At 40.6% G+C, this 27,202-nt stretch overlaps 1 protein-coding gene across 14 annotated transcripts in view; it reads left to right on the forward strand.

Moving 5' to 3' along the window:
- The window catches only part of WNK1 (WNK lysine deficient protein kinase 1), a 126,646-nt gene continuing 105,779 nt past the window's right edge, over positions 6,336 to 27,202 (forward strand). For 11 of the 14 annotated variants that reach the window (XM_018048654.1, XM_018048657.1, XM_018048658.1 and 8 more), the window contains exon 1: positions 6,385 to 7,196. In XM_018048654.1, coding sequence (XP_017904143.1) covers positions 6,435 to 7,196 — 762 coding nt within the window. In that variant the 5' untranslated portion in view covers positions 6,385 to 6,434. Of the gene's footprint in view, positions 7,197 to 27,202 lie in introns of all 14 variants that reach the window. The other 3 variants (XM_018048666.1, XM_018048667.1, XM_018048668.1) reach the window with 1 other exon arrangement.

Below are 27,202 nucleotides of genomic sequence, written 5' to 3' on the forward strand. Positions count from 1 at the left end.
AAAGCCAAACAATATGTTTTAAAATTTTTAATTTTCAATTGTCCATTGCTTGTATATAGAAATGCAATTGGTTTTTGTATATTGACCTTGTATCCACTATCCATGTTAAGTCACTTAGTTCTAGTAGGGCTTTTTTTTTTTTTTTTTTGCATTCCTTGGGTTATTTCTTTACAGTCTGCATGTCTCATCTTTTTTCCTCTCAGTGCATTGGTTAGGACTGCTAGTACCATGTTATATCAAGTGGTGGGAATGAATATTCTTCCCTTATTTGCCATCCTAGAAAGCATTTGTTCTTCTACCATTAAGCATGTTAGCTCTAGTTTTTTTGTAGATGTACTGTATCATGTTGAAAAAGTTCCCTTTTATTTATAGCCAGCTGAAGGACTATCTCTCTCTCTCTCTCTCTCTCTCTCTATATATATATATATATATATATATACACACACAAATATATATATAAAAAATGAACAGTCATTGAGTTTTTTGTTTCTTTGTTTTGTTGTGGCTATGCCATGTGGCTTGCAGGGCTCTTAGTTCCCCAATTAGGGTTTAAACCCTCAAGCCATGGCAGTGAAAACCTGAGTCCTAAGCACTGCACCGCCAGGAACTCCTGGTAGTTGAGTTTTGTCAAGTGATTTTTGTGCATCTCTTGAGGTGATCATATGATTTTTCTCTTTTTTGTTTGTTGATAGGGCTTCCCTGGTGGCTCAGTGATACAGAATACGCCCGCAATGCAGGAGACACCGGTTTGACTCCTGGGTTGGGAAGATCCCCTGAAGGAAATGGCAGTCCATTCCAGTATTCTTGCTTGGAGAATCCCATGAACAGAGGAGCCTGGCAGGCTACAATCCATGGGATCGCCAATGAGTCGGACATGACTTAGTGACTAAACAAAAAAATTAAGTATTTTTATCCTTAAAGAAGGAGATCCTGTTATATGCTACAAGATGGGTGAAACTTCAGGACATTATGCTAAGTTAAATAAATCAACCACAATAAAAAAAAATGGCAAATCACACTGATTACTTTTGTTTTATGTTTACTATTAAATCTTCAGATAAACCCAACTTGGACATGATATATTACCCTTAAAAAAAAAAATCTCGATTTTATTTACTAAAATTTTGTTTAGGATTTTTGCATCATGTTCATGGTAGGTATTGAACTGTAGTTTTCTTTGTGTGTAATATCTTTGTCTGGTTTTGCTAACTAGGTAATGCTAGCCTTATAGTATGAGTTGGGAATTGCTTCTACTCCTCTGTTTTTGGAAAAGTTTGTGTAGAATTTGTATTATATGGCTATATTTCCTTATGTGCTTGGTATAATTCACCAATTAAGTCATCAGATCTGGAGTTTTCTTTGTGGGAAGATCAACTATAAATTCAGTTTCTTTGATATAGGGCCACTAAGTTTTCTTTTTTTTTTCCTTGCTGCTGCTGCTAAGTCACTTCAGTCGTGTCCGACTCTGTGTGACCCCATAGACAGCAGCCCACCAGGCTCCCCCGTACCTGGGATTCTCCCGGCAAGAACACTGGAGTGGGTTACCATTTCCTTCTCTAATGCATGAAAGTGAAAAGTGAAAGGGAAGTTGCTCAGTCGTGTCTGACTCTTCGCGACCCCATGGACCGCAGCCTACCAGGCTCCTCTGTCCATGGGATTTTCCAGGCAAGAGTACTGGAGTGGGGTGCCATCACCTTCTCCATTTTTTTTCCTTAAGTGAACTTTGATAGTTTGTGCTTCAACATACTTGTTCATCTTATTTGTCAATATATTGACATAAAATAGTTCAGCATGTTCTCCAATTATCCTTTAAATTTCTGTAGGATTTAATATGATGGCCTCTCCTGTGGTTCTGATATTAGTCAGCTGAATCTTTTCTATTTGGGTATTGCCCAGACTTTAATATTAATACATACAGAAACATAATTTTAAAATATAATATACGATCTAATACCTATTATTCTGCAACTTGAGTTTTTTATTTACTATTGTTATGTGACTACATATCTATTTACTTTGTGCTCTTCTATGGCTGTATGGTATCAAAATTTATACTCTGCTTTATTTTCTTGTCAACATACATGCAGATTGTTTGATTTCTTGGTTATAGACAAAGCTCTAGTGGACCTTCTTAGAGTTATTTTTAGTGCATATGTGCAAGCAGTTCTCTAAGGTGGGTACCAAGAAGGGAGACTACTGGGTCAACGGCTATGCATACTGCACATTTTAATAAGTACGAACAAACGGCCCTCAAAAAAAGTTGTACTAATTTATGTTATCATTAGCAGTGCATGAGTTTCTCCCACCTCTGTCAACCCTTGGTATTATAAATCCATAAACATTTTGCCATTTTTTTGAGGGAAAAATACATATCTTAACTTGCAGTTCCCTAGTTACTGGATTCGTGGTTCTTTTTTTTCCATATGCATTTCTTCCTGCCTCAGTTTTCTTCTCCTAATTTCTCCCCCTTTTCTATACAACTATCTTTTTCTTTATATTTAAAGTGTTATTTATGTATTTTGGCTATTAGGCTTCTGGTATACAGGTTCCAAGTTTTTCTGCCAGCTCATCCTTGTGCTTTATTGATCAGCACTGTCAATTCTAACATACTCAAATGTTTTTATGGCACTTGGCTTGTTCTTTGAAGTCCTTTACTATCCCATGTTTCCCTATGTTTCAAAAATTCTTAGAGTTCTTTAAAAGAAATTAGCTCCTTAAACTGTGTGACTATCAATTTGCAAATGGTGTGAGGTAGACATCTAATTTCTTTTCCAAAGGAGTAACTAATTGTTCAAGCACTGTTTATTAACCTTTTCACACCGATCTGAAGATTGCCATCTTCCTCATTTATGGACCTTCCATGCACACATTTCTGTATTCTCTCCATTATCTGTGCTTATCACAATAAGCAGATTTAATCTTATGGTTTTCCAATATGCTTGGATATGGGGCAAGTCCCACCCCCCCTTTATTTCCTTTATAATAAAAAATGGTTTCAAAATCTGTTCTTCATTGTTTAACTGCCTGATTCTTCTTCCTTGGGTTCCAAGTGACAAAGAGGTGAAATAAGAATTACCATAGGCATGACAAGGGAGCATGAAGAATGGAGAAAGAGAGACAAAAAAAGAGCAATTCTCTTAAGATGTTTTTTTTTTCCCCTCTACACTTCAAGATGCTACCCTATGAATATGCCAAATAAACATGAAATAAGTTTGTGTGTTCAGCCACTGTCTGAATCATAGGTGGCTTTCATTGCTGTCTAGTTACCAATGGCAGGGACCACATAAACATCAAATGGGAATGGATGGGAGCTAGAAAGAAACATGAATCAGGGTGAGAAAATAAACAGGGACTAAATGAGTAAAGAACATGGTGAGAGAAAATATAAACTTGTATTCTTATGGACCCACCTGCCAGGCAGTCCAGTCTCTGCTTAGAGCATCCACTGGGTTCTTTCTGGTACCTCTTGATGCTTTTTATATATGGATTACAGACAGGTCGGTTCTTTACTGGACACCTGACTTTACAGAGAAAGGAAAAGAATGATTTGGGATATAATAGCAATGATTCATAGCAAATACCACTGAAAGTGGGTAGGTGTTAAAAAGGGAGCCCAACAAACAAGTGTGGTAGTAAAATATTCACGTAAACAGTTTAATCTTCAAATCTAACACTGTACCTGTTTTCCCGGTGAAGCTACCATTACACAAGTCAGAAAAGCCCTCACATGGGTTTTGAGTTAACAATTAAATTATTTACAATGAATTTAGCTGTTCCTGACTGTGGATAGGGCCTGGTGGTTGTCATGGGGCTTGTGTTCAATGCAGTGTGGCCAGAGCTTCGTGGTCCAGTAAGTACGACCAGGTAGTAACAAAGGCTTTCAATGGCCGTTCACATAGAAACATCCTCATTTTTTATGTTGCCAAAACACGAACATTGTGAGTTACTGATCTTTTAACTCACCAATTTATAATCAATTGTCTCATGTTTTAAAGTAGGCGATTTTCTCTAGTAAAAAGCAACAATTGCGTCAAGTTCTAAGGAGCTGCCTCAAGAAGTCCCATGTAAGAGGCATTTCTCCCCTTTGCACCAAGTTTACAAATGAAGACAAACCACTTAATACACTGTAATGATATTTACCATTACCAAAGCAAATGAGGGGATAGTCTCTAAAACAATGGAATGCGAACACTAAGATTTCAGTGGCCCCTACTGAACTGTTTTAAAATGTTCATAATCTGCTAGCTTCATGAAACCTAACAACCGCTGGCTTTAAAACAAACTTTTTTGTATACCTAAAGGGTAGCTTCTGATTAAAAACATTAAATAAAATAGTGTAACTGTTTTACGTATCAGATAAATCGCTCTGGGTTGTAGAGCCAGACTTCTCTCTCTCTTAAGTGGAGCTCATGCAGCTAGCTTTGGGCATTTGCTAGGAAACGAAGCGCTAACGAATCTTCCGTCCGGCTGCTTCCAACCGCTACTCTTCCAGTGTGGCTGCGCGGCCCGTGCGCTCCGGAGCCGGTCCGCCGCGGGCGCGGGGCCGGAGCCGGAGCTGGAGCCCGGGCGGAGCGCACGCGCGCTCGGAGCCGTTGCGCACGTTTCAGCGCTTCCCGCTCCTACCGTTGGGCTTAAGACTTTCAACCGCCGTCTGGGTCCGGCTTCCTGCTCCGTTGGGTGCCCCCTGGTGCTCATCACCTGCACCATCTTGAGCGGCGGCTGCGCGGAGCTAGGGGTCCAGGGAGCCCGAGGATGCTTTCGAGAAAGCCTCACGTCCAAAGCCGGGGTGTCGATCACACGGGCACACTCAGGCACCTCTAAAGGAAGAGGGAGGCTGTTTTCACTAAGCACCAAGAGAGACAGGAGCAGATTAAGTTTCATCCAAGTCAACTCAGCACCTTCAAGTTTGTGGTAAAAGCCGCAAAGATACGTAGACCTTGTTTCTTCTCGAACCCACCCCCTCCCGCGCGCTGTGCGCTTTTTCCGGGCGGAGTTCGCTGTGACCCTTGACTGCAGTGGGGCAGCTGGTCTCTGCGAGTCAGAGGATCTGTCCTGGGCTTGGAGCCCAGGATGCGGCCTTAAGTGCCATGGAAGGGAGCTTCCCCCCTCCCCCAGCCAATCAGTGTTATGCACAAAGTCTGTGGCCGGAGCAGAGGGGTCCGGCTCCTCCCGGCTCTCCGCCCACGCTCCGGTCTCGACACCGTATTTAAATAGGCACAGCAGCTCGTTTTCCATCCATGGCAATCCCAAGAGCTCGCTCTCGCCTCAGTACAGCATGGTGGGAGCCTCTCCCCTCTTCCTGAGTCCTTCTCCTGTTTTTCTCTTCCCTTCTTCCACAATTAATGCCTAAGTCATGCTTTTCCTAGCTAGCGCCCACTAAAGGATAAGGCTTAGCGACCCGCGGTGACGCTCCCATCCGCCTTCCAGAAGAGGCGGTTTCAAAGGGAACTACAGCTCCCGTGGGGCCTCAGGCTAAGCCACCGCAGGGCATCACGGGAGTCGTAGGCGTCTTCCTGCTCTGTCCCGTTCATTCCTCAAGGTGTCAACTACAAGTCCCAGAGGGTCTCGGGGCGAGACAGCCTGCGCGAGAGCCCCGCGAGCGGAGTGGGGGTGGGGCGCCCCGGGCGGCGGGGGGCGGGGCCCGAGCGGGCTGTGTGGAGGCTTCAGATTCCCGGCGCCATTTAGCGCGGAGTTTCGCCGGCGGACGCGGCTCTTCTTCCGCGGCCTGTCTGCACTCATCTCCGTGACAGAAGGCGCCCGACCGGGTGACTGCCCTTACTTCTCCCGGCCCTCCTCGGCCCGGAGGAGCACCGGGCTCGGGCCCTCCCCCACCGGCTCTCCCTCCGTCAGCCCCCGGCCCCGGCCCGGAGAGGAAGGGGTCCGCCCGGCCCGGGGCGGGCGGTGAGGCCCGGGGCCGGGGGCCGCTCCTCCGTGTTGCGCTTCGGCTCCTCGCGTCGGGCAATGGGCGGCCTCTGAGGCCGTCCAGCAGGGCGGGGAGGAGGAGCGGCCGCCCGCCTGGCCGCGAGCCCCAGCGCGGCCTCGCCCGCCTCCGCGCCGAGCGGCAGCCGCTCGGGGGTCTAGCCCGCCCCGGGCCGCAGCGGTGGAGAGCCAGCCGCCGCCTCCTTGACTCGGTGCGGGCCGCCGCGCCGCCCCCATGACCGCGCGCCCCCGGCGCTCCAGCCCGCCCGTCCGCCGCTCGCCGCACGATGGGTGCGGGCCGTGAGGCGCCAGCCCCCGTGCCTCCGCCCCGCCGCCGCCCCCGACAAGCGCGCCTCGAGAGCCGCAGCGGCCGCCGCAGCCGGGCCCGCGGGCCCGCCTCCCGCTCGGGCCGCCGAGTCAGTGCCGAGTGAGGGGCCGTCGTCCTGCCGCCCCGGGCCGGCCCCCTTCTTCCGCGAACTCGAGCCACCCGCCTCGCTCTCGCTCCCGTTCCCACAATGTCTGGCGGCGCCGCCGACCAGCAGAGCAGCGCGCCGGGCTCGCTGTTCCTCTCGCCGCCGGCGCCTGCCCCCAAGAATGGCTCCAGCTCGGACTCCTCGGTGGGGGAGAAACTGGGCGCCGCAGCGGCCGATGCCGCAGCCGGCCGGACGGAGGAGTACCGGCGTCGCCGCCATACCATGGACAAGGACAGCCGGGGGGCGGCCGCGACCACCACCACGGAGCACCGCTTCTTCCGCCGCAGCGTCATCTGCGACTCCAACGCTACGGCGCTGGAGCTGCCCGGCCTCCCTCTGCCGCTGCCTCAGCCCGGCGCGGCTGCCGTGGTCCCGCAGCGGAGTCCCCCGGAACCCCCGCGCGAGGAGACCCTGACCCCCGCCGCTGCCGCCCAGGTGGCCCAGCAGCCGCCCGCCGCCGCCGCCGCTCCCCTTGAGGAGCCGGTCGCCGCGGGCCCGGCCACCTCTTCGGCCCCGGGCAGCGCGGGCAGAGACCGCCAGGCTGTCCAGCCCGGCCCCGCGGGGAGCCGAGAGGAGCCTCCGTCGTCGAGAAGTGGCAGCGGCGGCGGCAGCGCCAAGGAGCCCCAGGAGGAACGGAGCCAGCAGCAGGATGACATCGAGGAGCTGGAGACCAAGGCCGTGGGCATGTCCAACGACGGCCGCTTTCTCAAGTTTGACATCGAGATCGGCAGGGGCTCCTTTAAGACGGTCTACAAGGGTCTGGACACCGAGACCACCGTGGAGGTCGCCTGGTGTGAGCTGCAGGTATACCCCACCTTCTTTCTCTTACAGTGCTGTGGGTCCCACATTTGGCTCGGCCATTTGGCCGAATTTTCCCTTTACGTGTCTTCCTCTTAACTGTTCGCTGCGAATGAGGGGAGGCCAACTTTCGAAAGAGTCACCAGGATTTGGGGTGTTGGCACAGGCGAGGCGTTAGTATTTGTAGCCAGAGATTCGCTCCTCGGGAAGGAGTGGTGAAAGTCATCCGGATACCAGCGCATTGCCTCCTCGTCATTGTTTTAGTGTCTGGCAGGAAACGAAATGAGCGGGGAAGTTTTTGAGTTCGGAAAGTACAGTCCTCTTGCCTTGTGTTCATCAGAGATCTGCAGTGATGAGCGGCTGGTGTGTTAGATGCGTGTTTCCATTCCTGAGAACAGGCTGTCTTTTTAAATTGAGAACGACCTTGTTCACAAATGACCTTCTTTTCGACGTATCTTAGTTGGTGGTCGCACCGGCATCTAATAAACTAAAAAAGGTTTCCTTCACTGGATAGTTTGAGACTAGAAAGTTACAGTTGGGTATTTGATATCGTTCCACCTAATGATGTTTAAGCAAGTTTTTGATAACCGTGAGCAGACGTTGTTACTAAAACTAGTGTATGTTTAGCCCACTCGCTGTTCTGTGGGTAATACAGGAGCTTATGTATGTGTGCTTTGAGGGTTGTAATGTCATTATCATTGTTTTAATCTTGTAAAACATTTTTAAGCTAAACTTTCTCAAGGGTACAAATGAGTGACAAAGGCTTCATTTTTAACTTCTAGGAGATTTTCATGGTGTAAATAATGGTGTGTCATCCTGGTTGACAAGGATATAACGGGGTTTGAGCTACTTGTTGCTTGATCTGTAGCAGCTTGACTGAAGTTGTCTTCACCTTTGTGTGTTCACATAAGTTATTGGAAGAAGCAGAGTTGAACTGAATGAAAAAACCACTGACATTATACGTGAAAAATGCCAGTATCCATATTCTTCTGGCAAAGGAAATGAACCAACCTGAAATAGGATATGAAAGTACCTGAGTGATCTAGGAATTTATCTATTATCCGTGAACCAATACGTTAACATTTAACCTTTTGAATGTCACCTTCCAAATGACCAAGGTCGTATCAAGTGTGAAGGAAAATTAACATGTGGAAGGAAGTAAACTTAAAAAACTGACAAGTTTTTTAGGAATATAATTTCTTAAATTTTATAGTTAGTGATACAGAACTTCTAAAGGCATTGTGAAATAAAAACTACTCAATTTTGTAGTGTTTTAGAGTGGGGAAGGTGGTGGACCTTTTTTTTTTTAAATTGTCAAATTATAACTTTATTCCTTGGTCATTCTTACTCAGAAACTTAGGTCTGATTTGTTTTGGTTTACAGGCAGAGTATAAGTTACAAGCAAACAAACACTTGTTACTTTTTTAATACCTAACTAAGGTGCTTATTGCTACTGACCCTGGATTGTGTTCTTTTATAGTTTCATATTTGAATAGGTGCTTTTTAATAATTTTTTCCCCTCAATTTGTTACCTTACTCTCTAGACCAAAATAAGTGTTGAGCACTTTATGGATTAATTTTGTTAGTTTCAATTTCTAACTTTTAAGACTTCTCAGAATGTATGTTTTTTTTTTTGTCACCTGGAGTCTTCAGATAGTTTATTATCTTGAAACTAGTGATACAGTGGGGGGGGGGAAAACCTCAATTTGTCTAATGTCACAATAATTTTGTCTAAGCTTCTCATTTTTTTCCTAGAACTCATGAATTTTTGATCTTTGTTCTCTAGGCATGGTCATGGTTAAACAAAAGAATATCTTCTCTCTATGTATATAACATTGCCATATTATTTTTATGCTAGTTTGGAATTTGGCTGGAGAACCAAATGAAAATGCGTTGAATGGTACCCTGCTTTGGAACCTTCCTTATATGATCCTACTTCTACAGTTTTCCATTTTTGTTTTTAAAATGTGATTATTTTAGTCCCAAGATCCTTTATAGCAGTAGTTGGACAGTATTTATGATGTTTTGGCCAAAACACTTGCCTAACAATCTACTCAGTAGGTTAGTGTTTGAGTTATTGTCTTTGGATCTAAGTTAAAGGACAAGCCAAAGGATTACTAAGTCATTGGAGAAAAAATAAACTTTTTTCACTAAATGTATACTTACTACAAATTTTTCTTTAGGAAGACTGGAGAAATACTGTGTTAAGTTGCTGAGTTAAAAATGTCATGTATTAAAACTGGAAGAAATCTTAGGCTATTCTGCCCAGCTTCTTATTTGATAAATGAAGAACCTGAAGTTACAGAATAACTTACTTGTGAATGACTTGCTTGGGTTAAGGAATAAAATTAACTGATTAGGATCTAATAATTTGAGAAATGTTAAAGCATTTGTAGTCTAGTAGATGGTTAATTAGTCAGTCTCAAATGAAGCAGTTCTGTTTTTGATGTGGAAGTTACTGTCAGATTTTTGGAGAAATCTGATCTTGTAACCCTGGCAGATTGCAGATTTAGGATATGGGTAGTGATTTTATCACTTCAAATGGAGAAATAAATAGGCCTTGAGGGATGAAGGATGGGTGGGTGTGGTATGCAAGTCAAATTTGTTTCCATCAAGCCTATTTTTAGAGTCACAATATGCATAGTTATCGATTAAAACAAATACTGACTCTTAATATGTGGGTAGTACTTCCCTGGTGGCTCAGGTGGTAAAGCGTCTGTCTACAATGCAGGAGACCCAGGTTCGATCCCTGGGTCAGGAAGATCCCCTGGAGAAGGAAATGGCAATCCACTCCAGTACGATTGCCTGGAAAATCCCATGGACAGAGGAGCCTGGTAGGCTACAGTCCATGGGGTGGCAAAGAGTCGGACACGACTGAGTGACTTCACTTCACTTCACTTTGCTACTACAGGATCTTAAGTGATAACTGAGATCTATTAAGATGCATATTTCCTTACCTGGTTTTACTAGGCAGGTGATGTACCTTAGTTTTACTTCTCTTTTGGCTTGATCAGAAAATGTTGTTACTGCTGGACTTTACAGAATTTACATTGCTTTTTTTAGGGAGAGTTTGTTTTTGTTTTAAAGAAACATAGCTTAGTTGCTCTAATAAAACATAATTATACACTGCGATTCAAGAATGATTCATTTACTTTAAGCACTTTTCTGCCCATGCTGCTTCTAAATACAGAGTTCACTCAATATATTGATAAGATTGTTTCCAGATCTGCCTGAAAGGATAAGTCAAATCATAAATTTTGATGAAACTCCAAAATACTTAGTGTGTGCTTTTTTCTGGCTTTTAAGCAAGTTAAGGCTCAGGTCTCATCATGAGTATATGATACCAATGTTTTATGAAAAGTTTTTTGATGGTGTAGAAATTTGTTGTGGTTCTGTAATTAAGAAACCATAACTTATTCTTTGTTCTTAACTAATTGAACTGTTATTCCCATTTTGAATAGTGAGGATTTTTCTTACCTTTTTAAATTTGTGCCACATTCGTTGGTTTTTAGGAATCTGTACTACTAACTTTTAGTCTCAGAAACTAAATTTCAGAGAATAGTCTTCTGAGTCTTTTTGCTTTTAAATTCTCAGAGCCACTGATTTGTTGGAGTATGGGCAAAATTCAGGTAGCTCAAGGGTAGCTGCTGTGCAAATTAAAGAATGATTGGTGACTTGTTTGAAGTAATCCTTTGTCCCTTCTCAACAGGACAGAATAATAATTAAAGACAGGATAATTTTGGCTAGGTAAGAGTTAATTTAAAATATATATAGATTTATTGTTTTAAGAAGTAACCTTTGTACAGGAGAAAGAATTATATTTAGGTTGATTTTTTTTTTTTAATATAGTTCTTTGTCTTAGGGGCTTAAATGGTTTCCATTTTTCTTAACTATTTTCAGACCTTTAGTATCACAATTGTTTGTAGTGTAAGAACTTGCAAAGAGAGATTGTTTTTGTGTAAAACAAACTGGGAATCTATTGTTGCCTGGTGACTGAGTTCATTTCTTGACATTCAGATTCTAGTGCAAGATCCTGGTCATTTAAAGTCATCTTGGTTAATCCCTGTGGAAACATTCAACTAAAACTGGACTCTCATTTTCAGAAATCAGCTTGATTTCAGAAATCAAGTGTGTTATTTGTGTTTCCTGATAAGTTAGTATTTTAGATAAAGCTGTAAAAGCGGCAAGAATGGTTATGTTCAAATTGTAGTTTCTGAAAATGTTCATATACTGTGAAAAATTCACAATAATTAGTTACCAGGTTTTGCTATGCCAGTTCTGTATATTTACTTATTGTTCTCATTTTGTATTTTGTTTAGTCCTGTATTAAAAATCAAGTGTGCAGGATTAGGTGAGACTTAGCATGACCTGCACTTGGATTTGGAAAAGGCACTTTTTTTCTGCAGTATAGCACAGTGATTAAGAACTAAAATGCCTGACTTTCCATTCAAATCCTGGCTCAGCTAATGATTGTGTAACCTTGAGTAAACTTCTGTGTTAGTTCCTTACCTGTAAAGTGAAATGTAATGAGTGCCTATTTTACAGAGTTGTTGTGATGATTAAATGAATTAGTATATATAAAAAACTTCGACCGAGCGTGGCACATATATATTAACTGTGAGGATGCAGCATCTATTTTTTAGGCTACCTTTTTGAGGGTACTGATGAAAATCTTGATTTGTTTACATTTATACTTGAATAAAGTACAGCAAAACTCCATACTGTTGCTACCATTCTTACAGGAGAAATGTTGGAATTGAACGTGGCGTCATCAGTGTTTTCACATCCTTTAGCTTTACCTGTCCTCTGCCTAACTTCCTCTTGTTAATTTCATAACTTGTTGCTCCCAAATGGCAGTCTTTCTGAATGACTAGTTTCCAGAATTTGCTGAGATCTCTGCTCTTGGGATCATTCTTTCTTCACATTGATTAAAAATCATTTACATTCTCTGTCTATTCCATTAGTCTTTGAGGTCTTTGAAGACATAAGTAGATCCTCCATTTACTTTGGTAAGTATTAAATTTTTTCTGTTATTAAGTCAGAAATAGTTGTAGATATCAGGTTTTTTTCATCCATATTCCTTGCCTTTCATTGGTCCACAGTAGATTCTCTAATCTTGTATTTTGAGATTTCACTTTGGTATAATACAACACATGTAGCAGAAACCAGCTCTGAGGCAGATAACTTGGATTCTGTGTTGCCCAATTATCTGACCCTGAGTAAGGAATGTAACTCTGTAAGACTGATTTATTAGTAACATGTCTTATTGACTTCACAGAATTGCTGAGGAGCAACTGAAATACTATGTGAAGGTAGTTTGGAAAATGTAAAGTATGATACTTTAAAGAAAAATCCATTTCGAAGGCTATTAATTATCACTTGTTACAGATTAATTATTTTAAACTTCGTAGTTAGTTGGGTTTTAGGAGCATTTTGTTCAGTTTAAGGGTTTTATTAAATCTTAAGTTGAGTTTAAGGGTTTTATTAAATCTTAAGACAGCTTTTGGACTGAAGAGCAGCTTTTGGACTGAAAAGAAATTGCCAGAAGCTTTTTCTTAAGAGTGTTTTTGTTTGGAAGAGGATTATGCCTTTGACAACTGGCAGGCTTAATTTTGTGTGTGGCTCTAAAAAGATTGATTATTGATATGTTCTTCAGGAGAGAAGAAACTTTAGTATTTGCTTGGTTTTGTAGTTGACTTCATTGTAGACTATCTCTACCTTAATTTGTATTAATTTAGCTTTTCGAGTGGGCTTTCATAAAGAATTTAGTTTTTGATGTTCTGACTTGAGTCTTGACATTGTAAGATTGACATATTAAATGTGCTGTGCTAAGTTAATGTGCTTAATGATTTTTAGAAAAGAATCGCCAGATAAGCTTTGTCATCACAAGCAAATATAGTTTTCCCTGAAATTTAAGAAATATTAAGAAATTAGGATTTTAAGACTAATTTAAGAAAATGTTTGGAAATCTGCTTGGTATAATCATATTCAGGTTAGTTAAGAAAGCCCGCTGTTTTTGTAGATACCTTTTGAGCTGCTAGGTTGCAGTTTCTTAGACCCAGATGATCTGCGTTTTTGGTCATTGTGTACCTGGTGAATGGTGTTGAGTTAATCGAGCACTAATATATCAACCAAACAGTGAGAAGTGAAATGAAGTCGTGAAGCACAGCATTACTGTTGTGCACATTGTCTCCATTAGTTAATAGAAGTGAACATGTTGTTTGAGGTAATGATAGGATTCTCCTCATGGCTAATGGTTTTGAGCCAGACACCATGATGTGCAGTCACCCTCCATATCTGCGGGTTCTGCATTCACAGATTCAGCTAATTGTAGATGGAAAATATACTGGAAGAAAGAAATACCAGAAAGCTCCAAAAAGCAAAAGTTGAGTTTTCTGTACTTGTAGCAACTGTGTGTATTGCATTGTGTTTACAACTATTTATATAGCATTTACATTGTGTTAGGTATTATAAGTGCTCTGAGATGATTTAAAGTACACGGAATATATATATAGATTAAATGCAAGTAATGCACCATTTTATAGATGGGACTTGTGGATCCGTGGATTTTGTTATCCATGGGTGGAGGCTGGGGAGCGTCCCTGGAACCAGCCCCCTGAGGACCTTGAGGGGTGACTGTATTCATCTCTGTGGATTTTCTCTCTGCTTGGATTGGTCACTCATCTTGGGTTGTGGTAGACTTAGGAAATGCAACATAACATCTCTTTAACATGCTAAAGAGTTCGTAGACATTATTGTATTTACATGCTCTTTGAACTGTCCACACACCCTTCCCACACAAATACTCAGCTGTAGGCAGTGGAGAGAATTTGAAGCAGAGAAGTAGATTTGCATAAAATTAATTGTGGAGAATTATTTAAGGAGTATGAATGTGTAGAGTTTAGTTTTATGTTTGAGTGTGAGATTTCTAGGGCCGGAACTAAGACAATAGAGGAGTGCAGTTTAAATATTTAGTAGAGAAAATGAGCAGGGTTTATTGATGAAGTGGAATTTGGAGGAAAAATGAAGCACAGGCGAGAGGATGGGAATAGAAAATGGTACTGTCAACTGAGGGAGGGAATAGGAAAGAATGGAGGGTTGGCCTTTGAGGGGAAGGGCTGTGGAGATGCATTCAGTTACATGATGAGTGTGAGGTGCTTGTGATACCTCCAGGAGGAAGTTAACCAGGCCACTGGATACATTCCTGAAGCTCAAAAGAATGGGTCTGAGGTAGAAATAGAGGCTGTCTGTATTAGTCATAGCTGAAATAATGGAAGTAAATGCAGTTATCTAAGGAAAGGATATATATGAAGAGAAACAGAGGAAAAGACAGGGAAGAATAATGGGCCTAGGGCAGAGTAGCAATAATTAAAGGGTGGGCAAAGGAAAAAGGAGCCCAGGGAGACTAAACAAAACAGCAGGAGAGCAGAACAGAGAGAAGAAAATTTCCAGGAAGGAATATAGCAGAGAAGTCCAGTTAGCATAGTAGCAGTTGTGGAGAGTGAAGGTTAGGAAATGTAGGAAAAAAAGTGTGGAGATAAGTATAGGCTGTTGAAATTGTTTACTGATTTTGGCTATTAAGTCATTCACAATATTCTGAATGGTATCTAAATGAGAGGGGAGGTTGCATAAGGGGGTGCACACATAAGTATCTCTTAAGTCTCCGATAATGTCCAATAAAGCCTTATGTGGCTATTTAAATTTCAGTTCAGTCACTCAGTTGTGTCCGACTCTTTGTGACCCCATGAACTGCAGCACGCCAGGCCTCCCTGTCCATCACCAACTCCCAGGGTTTACCCAAACTCATGTCCACTGAGTTGGTGATGTCGTCCCCTTCTCCTCCTGCCCTCAATCTTTCCCAGCATCAGGGTCTTTTCAAATGAGTCAGCTCTTTGCATCAGGTTGCCAAAGCATTGGAGTTTCAGCTTCAACATTAAATTTAAACTAATTAAAATGAAGCAAAAACTTTAAACTTAATTCTTCAGTTTTACTGGCCATATTTCAAGTGATCAAAGCCATGTGTGGCTACCATATTGGATGGCACATATAGAACATTTCTATCATGGCAGGAAAAATTGTGGGTTAAGTTGTGCTTTAAAAAGCAAAATAGTTTTATTGAGATACAATTCACAGCACAAAGAATATACACTGTGATGCTTTTATAATTAAAGTTATACATTTAAAAAGCTGTATTCTATTAATAATAAAATAGTATTTCCTTTTTTGGAAAAGATATACAAAGGATATTACCACAAATTCACATGCTCATGCAGAATTAACAATAACTAGTGTTATGTCATATTCGCTCTAGATATTTGATGATCTTACAGTTTCAGAAAAGTGGAAGATTTGCAGTGAGTTTAAAGAGTGGCTGAGGAAGAAGGGCATGGCAATCCACTCCAGTATTCTTGCCTGGGAAAATCCCAGAGGAACCTGGTAGGGCATGGTCCGTGGGGTTGCAAAGAGTTGGGCATGAATGAAGTGACTGAGCACGCATGCACAAGGGAGGTTAAGAAGTAGAGACGATAAGAGTAGGCCATTTCTTTAGACAAGTTTGAACAAATATGGGGCAAGAAAGATTGGGTAAGTAGAAGGTATGATCTTGGAGAACATGGATAGATGAGGAGGGAAAGGTCTTTAAAAGTTAAAACATTGAAATATAATAATTTGTCTGCCTTCTCTGCCTCAGATAAGAGTCTGTTCTAAGCCAGTTACTGTTTTGGTTTTGGTTATTCTTCTTGGATAGTTAAGTCAATCCAAAATAGTTTTTCATACTTCATATGTTGTTTGTCGACTAGTTTCTATAATACTCAATTGTTGGGCGTGATGTACTGATTCTTAAAATAGCTTGTTTCCCTCCATAGTTAGTCTCTGGCATTAATGCTGCATTTGCGTGTTCATCTGGTGATACAGACTTTATTATGGGGCATCTCTGAAATGACTGTCTTTGTGTGTCACTTGAGGAAGCAGATTTCACCTGAAACTATTACAAGAAGGATTTTTAATTATTACACTATTTCTAGAATGTGGTTGAAACGGACATATCTACAACAAAAAGCCTAAATAACTTCTTTAAGCCCTTGTCTTTTTGAAGAAGTGTTCTTTGCTAATTAAATTAATCTGGCAAAGTATTAATAATTACCAATTCTTACCTAATAGGATTTTTTTGGTGACAAGCATAGTCTTTTTGCCCATAGTATATTATTTGTAATTCTCAGAGGAACAGTACAACGCAGATTTTTAAACATTTTATATTTGAGGAAATGAACGCAGGTTTAATAACATGTTTAAGATCACATGGCATCTGAGTCCTTGTTTTTTTCCACTGCAAAATATTTCAGTTAGACTAGGAAGAAGTTTGAGTTATAGTGGAATTGAATTTTTTTGTTCTGTTTAGCAATTACAATTTGTTATTGAGCAACTTACACCTTTTATACTTTCAGTTCATGAAGTAAATATCCATTTCAGTAGCCCTTTAACCAGTTTACGTTTGTAGATGCTATAAGGAGGGAGATGGTGTGTTTATTAACTTCTTGGTGTATCCCAAGTTTTTAGATATTACTTACATTGTTATGATATAGAGCATCTGTTTATTTTTTATTACTTTTGTTTATTTTTAATTTTTTGGTGGCTCCCTGCGATATGCTGGATTCTGGTTTTCTAACCTCGTATCAAACCCACAGCCTTTGCAGTGGAAGTGTGGAGTCTTAAGCACTGCATCACTAGTGAAGTCCGTTGAACGTCTGTTTTAGACTTAAATCTTTGAGAAGGGATATTATTTTTAGTGGCACTGTGTATCACATTTCCACCTAATAGAGACAGATTGATGGTTACAGTGCTGGTATGTCCTTAGCTGTGCAGTCATGTCCAACTCGTAGTCAAGAATACTGGAGTGGATTGCCATTTCCTTCTCTAGGGGATCTTTTCGACCCAGGGATTGAACCCAAATCTCTTGCTTGGTAGGTGGGTTCTTTACCACTGAGCCACCTGGGAAACCCCTATAGTGTTGGTAAGATCTGTCTGTCTGTTGAAAGCCATGAGTTCACTTTCATACCTCCAGTTCTAGAGTTCTTTCTAGCTTTCCCCTTTTCCATTTATATACACACCCTACTTCTGAGAGTGACAAACTTGCTTCTTGTTATCCTAAATGTATGTATGAATTGGCATAACCTAGAAATACACATGTGGTCTTTGTTCCTGATTCCTAATGGAGCTCCTAAAAGCCTTGAAAGTTCCAGAAGGATGGGAGTATCTTTTGTTCTAATGAGGTGACTCTTGACTGACTGGCTCAGAGATAGCTTCAGGGTAGGTGCTGGTCACCAGGAAGACCATGCCATGATTAGAGGGTTGGAGCTTTCAGCCCTTCTCCCACCCCCAACTTCTGGGAGTGGAGGAGGAGAGGAGCTGGAGATTGAGCTACTCATCAATGGCCAGTGATTTACTCAACCATGCCTAAGTAGTAAAACCTCCACAAAACCCTCTGATTAACAGAGTTTAGAGAGCTTCTGGGTTCACAACCACTTCCAGGTGCCAGGAGGGTGGTACAATGTAGAGGGAGGGCATGGAAGCTATATGACCCTCCTTAGAGGCAATACCTTGCCCTGTGTATCTCTTCTGTTTGGTGGTTCCACTCTGGCAAGTTCTCAAACCTGAGAAAGGGGTCATGGAAACCCTGGATTTATTGGTTGGTCAGAAGTGTAGGTGACAACCTGGGACTTGCAGCTAGTGTCTGAAGTGAAGGCAGTGTTGTGCGACTTAGCATTTGCGGGGGTCCCTGCTGACTCCAGGTGGTTGGTTAGTGTCAGAAATGAATTGAATCAGTAGGACACCCATTTGGTGACCAAAGAGCTAAAACATTTGTTGGTGGTGTGAAAAACACTGTACAGTTGGTGTCAGAGAGTTGAGAATAAAAGAGTTCAAGATAGCCAGTCTCTTAGCTCCTCTGGGTTGAGGTCCCTTAGGCACCCTTCTCACTCCAGCAAGGCTATTTGAAAATTAATTCACTTTCTGTCCTTCTATATTCTCTCTGCTGCTGCTTTTGGGGATATGGTACTGCTTTTTTTGTTTTTTAAAGCCTACAGTAAAACAGGTGACATAAATTGCTATGAATTTGCTTTGTAATTTAGAAGAATATTGCAGTAATCCAGGAGAATTTTTCCTTCACCCACATTCATAATCATTTCCTATAAATACAGATAATGTCTGTATTTAATTTCTACTAGGAATTAATTACATTAATTCCTATTAGGTTGGTGCAAAAGTCATTGCAGTTTCAGACATGAATTTTAAATCATTATAACTGGGCTCAAACACATCTTTATTAATCTAAATAGGAACCATTACAGTTAGCACGTTTTTGCCAGTGAGAAGTTTATTCCTGTAGCATAAAAACAAAACAAGACCAGGAGCTCACTGTGGCTCAGATCATGAACTCCTTATTGCCAAATTCAGACTTAAATTGAAGAAAGTGGGGGAAACCACTAGACCATTCAGGTATGACTTAAATCAAATCCCTTATGATTATACAATGGAAGTGAGAAATAGATCTAAGGGACTAGATCTGATAGAGTGCCTGATGAACTATGGACGGAGGTTCGTGACGTTGTACAGGAGACAGGGATCAAGACCATCCCCAGGAAAAAGAAATGCAAAAAAACGAAATGGCTGTCTGAGGGGGCCTTACAAATAGCTGTGAAAAGAAGTGAAAAACAAAGGAGAAAAGGAAAGATACCCATTTGAATGCAGAGTTCCAGAGAATAGTAAGGAGAGATAAGAAAGCCTTCCTCAGCGATCAGTGCAAAGAAACAGAGGAAAATAATACAATGGGAAAGACTAGAGATCTCTTCAAGAAAATCAGAGATACCAAGGGAACATTTCATGCAAAGATGGGCTCAATAAAGGACAGAAATGGTATGGACCTAATAGAAGCAGAAGATAGTAAGAAGAGGTGGCAGGAATACACAGAAGAACTATACAAAAAAGATCTTCACGACCTAGATAATCACGATGGTGTGATCACTCACCTAGAGCCAGACATCCTGGAATGTGAAGTCAAGTGGGCCTTAGGAAGCATCACTATGAACAAAGATAGTGGAGGTGATGGAATTCCAGTTGAGCTATTTCAAAGCCTAAAAGATGATGCTGTGAAAGTGCTGCAGTCAATATGCCAGCAAATTTGGAAAACTCAGCAGTGGCCAGAGGACTGGAAAAGGTCATTTTTCATTCCAATCCCAAAAAAAGGCAATGCCAAAGAATGCTCAAACTACTGCACAATTGCACTCATCTCACACTCTAATAAAGTAATGTTCCAAGCCAGGCGTCAGCAGTACATGAACTGTGAACTTGCAGAGGTTCAAGCTGGTTTTAGAAAAGGCAGAGGAACCAGAGATCAAATTGCCAACATCCACTGGATCATCAAAAAAGCAAGAGAGTTCCAGAAAAACACCTATTTCTGCTTTATTGACTATGCCAAAGCCTTTGACTGTGTGGATCACACGAAACTGGAAAATTCTGAAAGAGATAGGAATACCAGACCACCTGACCTGCCTCTTGAGAAACCTGTATGCAGGTCAGGAAGCAACAGTTAGAACTGGACATGGAACAACAGACTGGTTCCAAATAGGAAAAGGAGTACGTCATGGCTGTATATTGTCACCCTGCTTATTTAACTTCTCTGCAGAGTACATCATGAGAAACGCTGGGCTGGAGGAAACATAAGCTGGACTCAAGATTGCAGGGAGAAATATCAATAATCTCAGATATGCAGATGACACCACCCTTATGGCAGAAAGCGAAGAAGAACTAAAGAGCCTCTTGATGAAAGTGAAAGAGGAGAGTGAAAAAGTTGGCTTAAAGCTCAACATATAGAAAACTAAGATCATGGCATCTGGTCCCATCACTTCATGGCAAATAGATGGGGAAACAGTGGCAGACTTTAATTTTGGGGGCTCTAAAATCACTGCAGATGGTGATTGCAGCCATGAAGTTAAAAGATGCTTACTCCTTGGAAGGAAAGTTATGACCAACCTAGATAGCATATTCAAAAGCAGAGACATTAGTTTGCCAGCAAAGGTCCATCTAGCCAAGGCTATGGTTTTTCCAGTAGTCATGTATGGATGCGAGAGTTGGACTATAAAGAAAGCTGAGCACCAAAAAGTGATGGTTTTGAACTGTGGTGTTGGAGAAGACTCTTGAGAGTCCCTTGGTCTGCAAGGAGATCATTGGGAGGACTGATGTTGAAGCTGAAACTCCAATACTTTGGCCACCTGATGCGAAGAGCTGACTCATTGGAAAAGACCCTGATGCTGGGAAAGATTGAGGGCAGGAGGAGAAGGGAATGACAGAGGATGAGATGGTTGGATGGCATCACCGACTCAATGGACATGAGTTTGGGTAAACTCCAGGAGTTGGTGGTGGACAGGGAGGCCTGGCGTGCTGCGGTTCATGGGGTCACAAAGAGTCAGACACGACTGAGTGACTGAACTAAACTGTAGTGTAAAAATCCAGGCTTCAGGATTCAGCTAATTCTTGGAAAGCATTTTTTGCCTCCTGCTGGTTGTGGAAGCGTTTTCCCTGAAGAAAGTTGTTGAGATGTTTGAAGAAGTGGTAGTTGGTTAGCAAGAGGTCAGGTTAATATGGTGGATGGTAGCCCAGGTGATTCAACTTTTGAAGTGTTGGTTGTGCCATGTGTGGTTGGTGGTGTTGTGGAGAAGAATTGGGTCTTTTCTGTTGACCGGTGTTGGCTGTAGGTGTTGCAGTTTTTGGTGCATCTCATTCATTTCCTGAGCATATGTCTCAGATGTTGTGGTTTCACCAGGAATCAGAAAGCTGTAGTGGATCAGTTGGGCAGCAGACCACCAAACAGTGACCACGACCTTATTTTGGTGCACATTTGGCTTTGGGAAGTGGTTGGAGCTTCTTCGTCCAGCCACTGAGCTGGTCATCATCGATTGTCGTATACAATCCACTTTTTGTCGCGTGTCACAATCCAGTCGAGAAATGGTTCATTGTTGTGTAGAATAAGAGAAGATGACACTTCAGAATGCTGACTTCATTTTCTGGTCAGCTCAGGAGACACCCACTTACCAAGCTTTTTCATCTTTCCAATTTGCTTCAAATGCCGAATGACCATAGAATGGGTTGAGTTCTTGGGCATCTGCTCTTGTAAGAGGATCAGCTTCAATGACAGCTCTTAATTGGTCGTTGTCAACTTCCCATGGCCAGCCACGGTGCTTCTCATCTTCAAGACTCTAGTTTCCTTTGCAAAACTTCTTAAACCACCACTGTACCGCACCTTTGTTAGCAGTTCCTGGGCCAAATGTGTTCTTGATGTGAGTTGTCTGCTGCTTTATGACCTGTTTTGAACTTGAGTAAGAAAATTGCTCGAATCGCTTTTTGTTTAACATCATTTCCATAGTCTAAAATAAACGGCAAGTTAAAAGTCTGTAGCAAAAAAAAGAGAGAGAGAAATGTGCATTAAAATAATGTATAACATAGCCACATTTATTTAAGAATGTATTCCAATATCAAGTGGCAAATTTCAACAGTGCAAAAAATGGTGATTACGTTTGTACCAACTTAATATTTAGTGTTTTTTTCAGTCTTTTTCTGATGAAAATTTAGCATCCAAATTAATATATTCTGAGTATAAAAAAGAGCTTCCCTGGTGGCTGTATATAAAAAAAGACTCATTGGATTTTTAAAACTTTATATTTTTTTTAAAGTTAAAATATTCCAATTTTAAAAAGTGATTATATATTAAAATGATAATGTTTGGGTATACTGAGGAAATAAATATTACTTTTTTCTTTTTAAAATATGGCTACATGAAAATTTAAAATTGAAAAATTGCAGCATAGTTCACATTATATTTCTCTTGGCTACCACTGACCTAGACTGTTCTGTTAAAATGTTGTAAGAGAGCTGATGCTGCAGTAAATTAAGTTTACTGCTTCCTTTTTAAAAAAATATCTTAGCACCTTCCTTTTTGTGGTTTCTTTCATTAGCGCCCTTTGCAAAGCATAATTCTTTTGCTCTTGCTGAACACAGAAATTTGGGGTTTTAATGTCTTTTCTTTTTGTCTTGTGGTGCTTTTAATATCTGATTATTATGAAAATTGGCATCTTAGTTCATTAAAATCTTATCTTGTCTTTTGTTATTTACCAACATGTCTATATCAGAAATATTTCTTGTGATCTTACTCTGAGTACTTTATTTAGTTGTTGCAAGGAGAATGTTAGAAGTCAGTTTTTCAGCAAATACCTTGAAATATTTTCTGTAAATATTTTATTTCAAATAAAATGCGTGTTTGGATGTATATTGAATGTGTAAACTTGCTGCTTTATTTATATTCTTTGATAATTGATAGCCACTGTGGTTTCTTAAAGTTGTTGGCTAATTTAGTGTCCATATTCCTAGTTTAATGATATTGATAAATAGGTTGCATTGATTTATTGGTATCTTTTGCTTATAAAAAGAGACATTATTTATGGTTCAGCAACTTATTTGCATTAAGTTTCTCCAAAATACTTAATGTTTTGACTAACTGTTCCCATACAGTAAAGAAGGTTGAAAAGATTAGTGAAGATGTAGCTACCTGCTTTAATAAAGTTGTAAAATATTTGAGATAGCAAGACAAAGCTTTTCAAACTCTGTATGGTAGTTTAATGACCATGAAAACCAGTTTTCCTTTTTGTATAAGGACGTTTTGGAAGTCACTTTTTAGAGCTACCTGTTAATTTGATTTTGACTCAGTTATCTGAATTATAAGCTTCATTGATTTCCACCATAGATTTTACAACCTTCCTTAAATCACAGACAAAAAAAGGCTTACAAGAAAGTTTTATAAAAGTAATACATTCTCATAAAAATCGTAAATTAGGGGGCAAAGAGGAAATATAAATTACCTGGAATGTGTCACTTCATCTGCTGATAAGCATTGTTAGGATTTCTAACAGTCTAATTTCTGTGTGTTTGATTTTTGTTTTTATATCGGTGATCATATTGTATGGTCCTACAGTTTGCTAGTTTCATTGCATAGCAGAAACGTTTTCCTTAAACATTTGAGGTTTTTAGATCAACCAGCAAATTCTGTTCATAGTCATAATTGGTGTGTGTGTTAATGTCGCTGTTAATATACTGTTAAGGTCACATAATTTTCCTGATTTATATAGAAAAGAGCATTTCTTATGTTAAAAATTTGAAATTTTAGATTAAAAACTACTAAATATTTAGATAAAAATATTATTTGTGCACTGTTACAATTGTTTTTGATACTTTTTAACCACTGTACCTGCAGTAATGACATCAGTTTTGGAACTCATATTTTAATCGTAAGTTAGCATGTAAAACACTTGAATTCTACTTGAGTATGTATTAATTTTTCTTAATTCTCAATAAGAGAAAATCAGTTAGGATGTTTGGCTCACAAATACCTACATTTAGTGACAGCTAAATCTCGGAAACTGATCATTGATGGATTTGATCACTCTGAACAGAAGTTTAAAAGTCACGGTTGATACATTGCAAAGCTGATTAGTTTTTCACCTTCAGCCTTTGTCAAGAGATTAGCAGAGAGTTCATTCACAGCCTCTTATGATTTTGGGCATGGTCAGAGTATTATTTTAAATCAGGCATTTGCTTCTAGAACAGTTACTGTGGTTGAGAAGTTTATAAAAGTTGAGTATTAGGGGCTTTAATAACAGTACATTGAAAGTTCTTTGAGGAAGTTTAGTTTTGTACATTGACTAATTTACAGGGGAAAAAGCCTTAGTGTGCTTTTTTTTTTTTTTTAATTCCTACCTACTTCAGATAAATCTGCTTCCTTTATTTAAAGTTTTAGCAAAGTCTACCCCCAAGCTACTGTAGAGCTCTACAGAGAAGTTTTTAAAGTACAGGAAATTCTTAATGCATTTAAAGTGCACTGCTTCCTAATTGTTTTTTCCATTATACAAGTTGTGTATGCTCAAAGACATCTTAGAGGATAGGGAAAAATTGAAACTAAAATAACCCTGCCGAAATTCCATCACTAAAAAAGTAATGCTGATGTATCATTTTGGAATACTTTGCTTTTGTTTCTCCCTGCCCAAGGTGGGTTTTATATTTATTCAACAAATATCTACTGATAAATTCTTATGTGCCAGGTACTTAGTTGGCAAATAGAGGAAAAATCCTGCCCTCCTGGAACTTATGTTCTCCTGGGGTCATAGGTGTGTGTGTGTGACCATCCTGTTCACTGGTATAATTGCTTTTGCTTCTTAGTACTGCTGCATATGCTTTTGTGATGTCAGTTTCAGAACTGACATTTTGATCCTAAGTTAGTACAACACTTGAATGACATGCTCCTTTATATTAAGCCTGGAAGGTTCTTTTGAAGGCCAAGTTACAGGGACTGCTGGGTAATAGGATCTTCTCTAGAATTTTCTGAGGCAAAGTTACCATCATTTTCTCTCCTTACCAGCTCACCTCCCAGTCAGTATAGTGAAAGTGAAGTCGCTCAGTCATACCACTCTTTGTGACCCTGTGGACTGTAGCCTACCAGGCTCCTCTGTCCATGGGATTCCCTAGGCAAGGGTACTGGAGTGGGTTGCCATTTCCTTCTCCAGGGGATCTTCCCAACCCAGGGATCGAACCCAGGTCTCCCGCATTAGAGGCAGACGCTTTAACCTCTGAGCCACCAGGGAAGCCCCAGTCAGTATAAGGGTACTGATGATGGTCTGGTGAATCCTCCTATCTCCTTCTTTCCCTCCCAACTCTACCTCCTCAAACTCCTTCTCAGTGCTTTCTCCACCCTTGCTTCTGGTGTCTCTCTTTGGGCTGTGCTTTCTCAAACAGAACCCAGTTGAAGGGGTTGTCTTCTAATTGCTGGTTCTAAAATAACACAAAAGACCTGGAGGCTAGGGACTTCAAAGGCTGGGAATTGAGGCAAAGAATTTACCTATTGCTTTGTAAACAAAACACGAATTAATATCTCAGATTTCACTGTTCAGAACTATTTTCTTAGTATTAAATTCAGAAATGGAATTACTGGTTCTGAGAGTATGAACATTTATGTACTTTCTACACATGGTGAGATTATTTTCCAAAAGAGATTTGGTGACCTCAGTGATACTTCACTGCCCTTATTATCATGAAACTCTCATTGCTTTATATTTTATGTCTTCAGAACTTGACTTTATTCTGTTTTCTTCATTACTTTTTAATTGTAGCAGGTCTTCCCCCCGAAGTTAGGTAACTATTTCTAATTTCTTATTTTTCTTTTCTTAGTATTAAAATTTGTTGTGTTGTTGTGGACATATTTATACTATAGTATTAAGATTAAAATTTTAATTTATACAGATTCTGACAAATGTATAGCTTCTCATCAGTGTTTAAAATTTTACTTTTGCAATCACATTAGTGGTTATTTCCTCATTGCTATTTTCTTTCATATAGTATTTAGAGAGTAAATTAAGGCATTGCTTAATGTGATGAGTTAAATGGCACATCAGGTAATACTTTTGTGACAGTGATTTTTAATTGTTTGCTTTAGATTTCTGTGTTTTTATGACAAAGTTGTGTTTTCATTAGCAGTTCCTTCTAGGGTCTACTTTTTATCGACCAGGCACTATGTTTTATATACACTCTCATTTAGTTCTTGTGACACATAGAGATCAATCACCATTTGCAGGTGAAGAGACTGGAGATTAAATAATTGGCCCAGATCACAACTGGCAAGTGATGGAAGTGGGTGTTGAGTCCAAGTCATTCTTGTTTCTGTTTTTTTCTTTTTGTTCTTGTTTTAAAAGCCAGTATGTTTCTCTTCAAACGTAATAATTACCTAGTAGTGCACATTAAAATGGATACTGTAGGTTGTCTATGTGTGACCCAAAAGCCAAATTGGTAATTTTTCAGTTTTTAACCTGGCATTTGATGTTGTGTCTTAAGTACACGAGGTCAAAGTTGAATCTCAATGTATTGTTCTTGCTTTGTATGGAATTTGTAACAGGGCAGGCGCTTTGGGAGAGAAATTACTTATTTTCCAAGGACTTCCAAAAGGCAGTAAAAGCAAATGGGATTTAGAAAAGAATATGGACTATAGAAAATTAATTGGTAATCCTGTATTTGAGAGTTGTAATTGTTGACTAGAATGCAAAGACCTAGTCATACAAAGTAGGTGCTCATTCAGAAGAAATGTAGACGGTAAAGGCTTGGATTATATGACCATAGATGGCTCAGCAGTAAAGAATTGGCTTGCCAGTGTAGGACACAAGGGTTTGATCCCTGGGTCAGGAAGATCCCCTGGAGGAGAAAGTGGTAACCCACTCCAGTATCCTTGACTGGGAAATCTCATGCACAGAGGAACCTGACGGGCTACATAGGGTCTCAAGAGTCAGACGTGGCTGAACAACTGAGCATGCATGCGCACAAATATAACATAAATCTAGAAAAGTTGACATATTTTGACTATCATACCAGGTGAGTAATTTGTTAAAAAGTGGTTTGTTGAAATTGGAAGGAACCACTCTATGTGATTAAGGTTTAGGATTATGAATGATTTAATAATGTAGGACAGGACATACCCACTTTGTAAAGAGATTAACATAACCAACTATGGAAAAATAAAAGATTTTTAAAAAAACACTATGAATATATATTCTAAACTGCAGAACAAAAATTTTAAATTCTTAGTAATACTGGTAGTAGTCTAGTAACAGGAGAAGGCAATGGCACCCCAGTCCAGTACTCTTGCCCGGAAAATCCCGTGGACGGAGGAGCCTGGTAGGCTGCAGTCCTTAGGGTTGCTAAGAGTCAGACACGACTGAGTGGCTTCATTGTCCCTTTTCACTTTTCATGCATTGGAGAAGGAAATGGCAGCCCACTCCTGTGTTCTTGCTTGGAGAATCCCAGGGACAGGGGAGCCTGGTGGGCTGCAGTCCATGGGGTCGCTAAAGAGTCGGACACGACTGAGCGACTTCCCTTTCACTTTTCACTTCCATGCATTGGAGAAGGAAATGGCAACCCACTCCAGTGTT

Source organism: Capra hircus, chromosome 5, assembly GCF_001704415.2.
Source record: "Capra hircus breed San Clemente chromosome 5, ASM170441v1, whole genome shotgun sequence".
NCBI lineage: Eukaryota > Metazoa > Chordata > Mammalia > Artiodactyla > Bovidae > Capra > Capra hircus.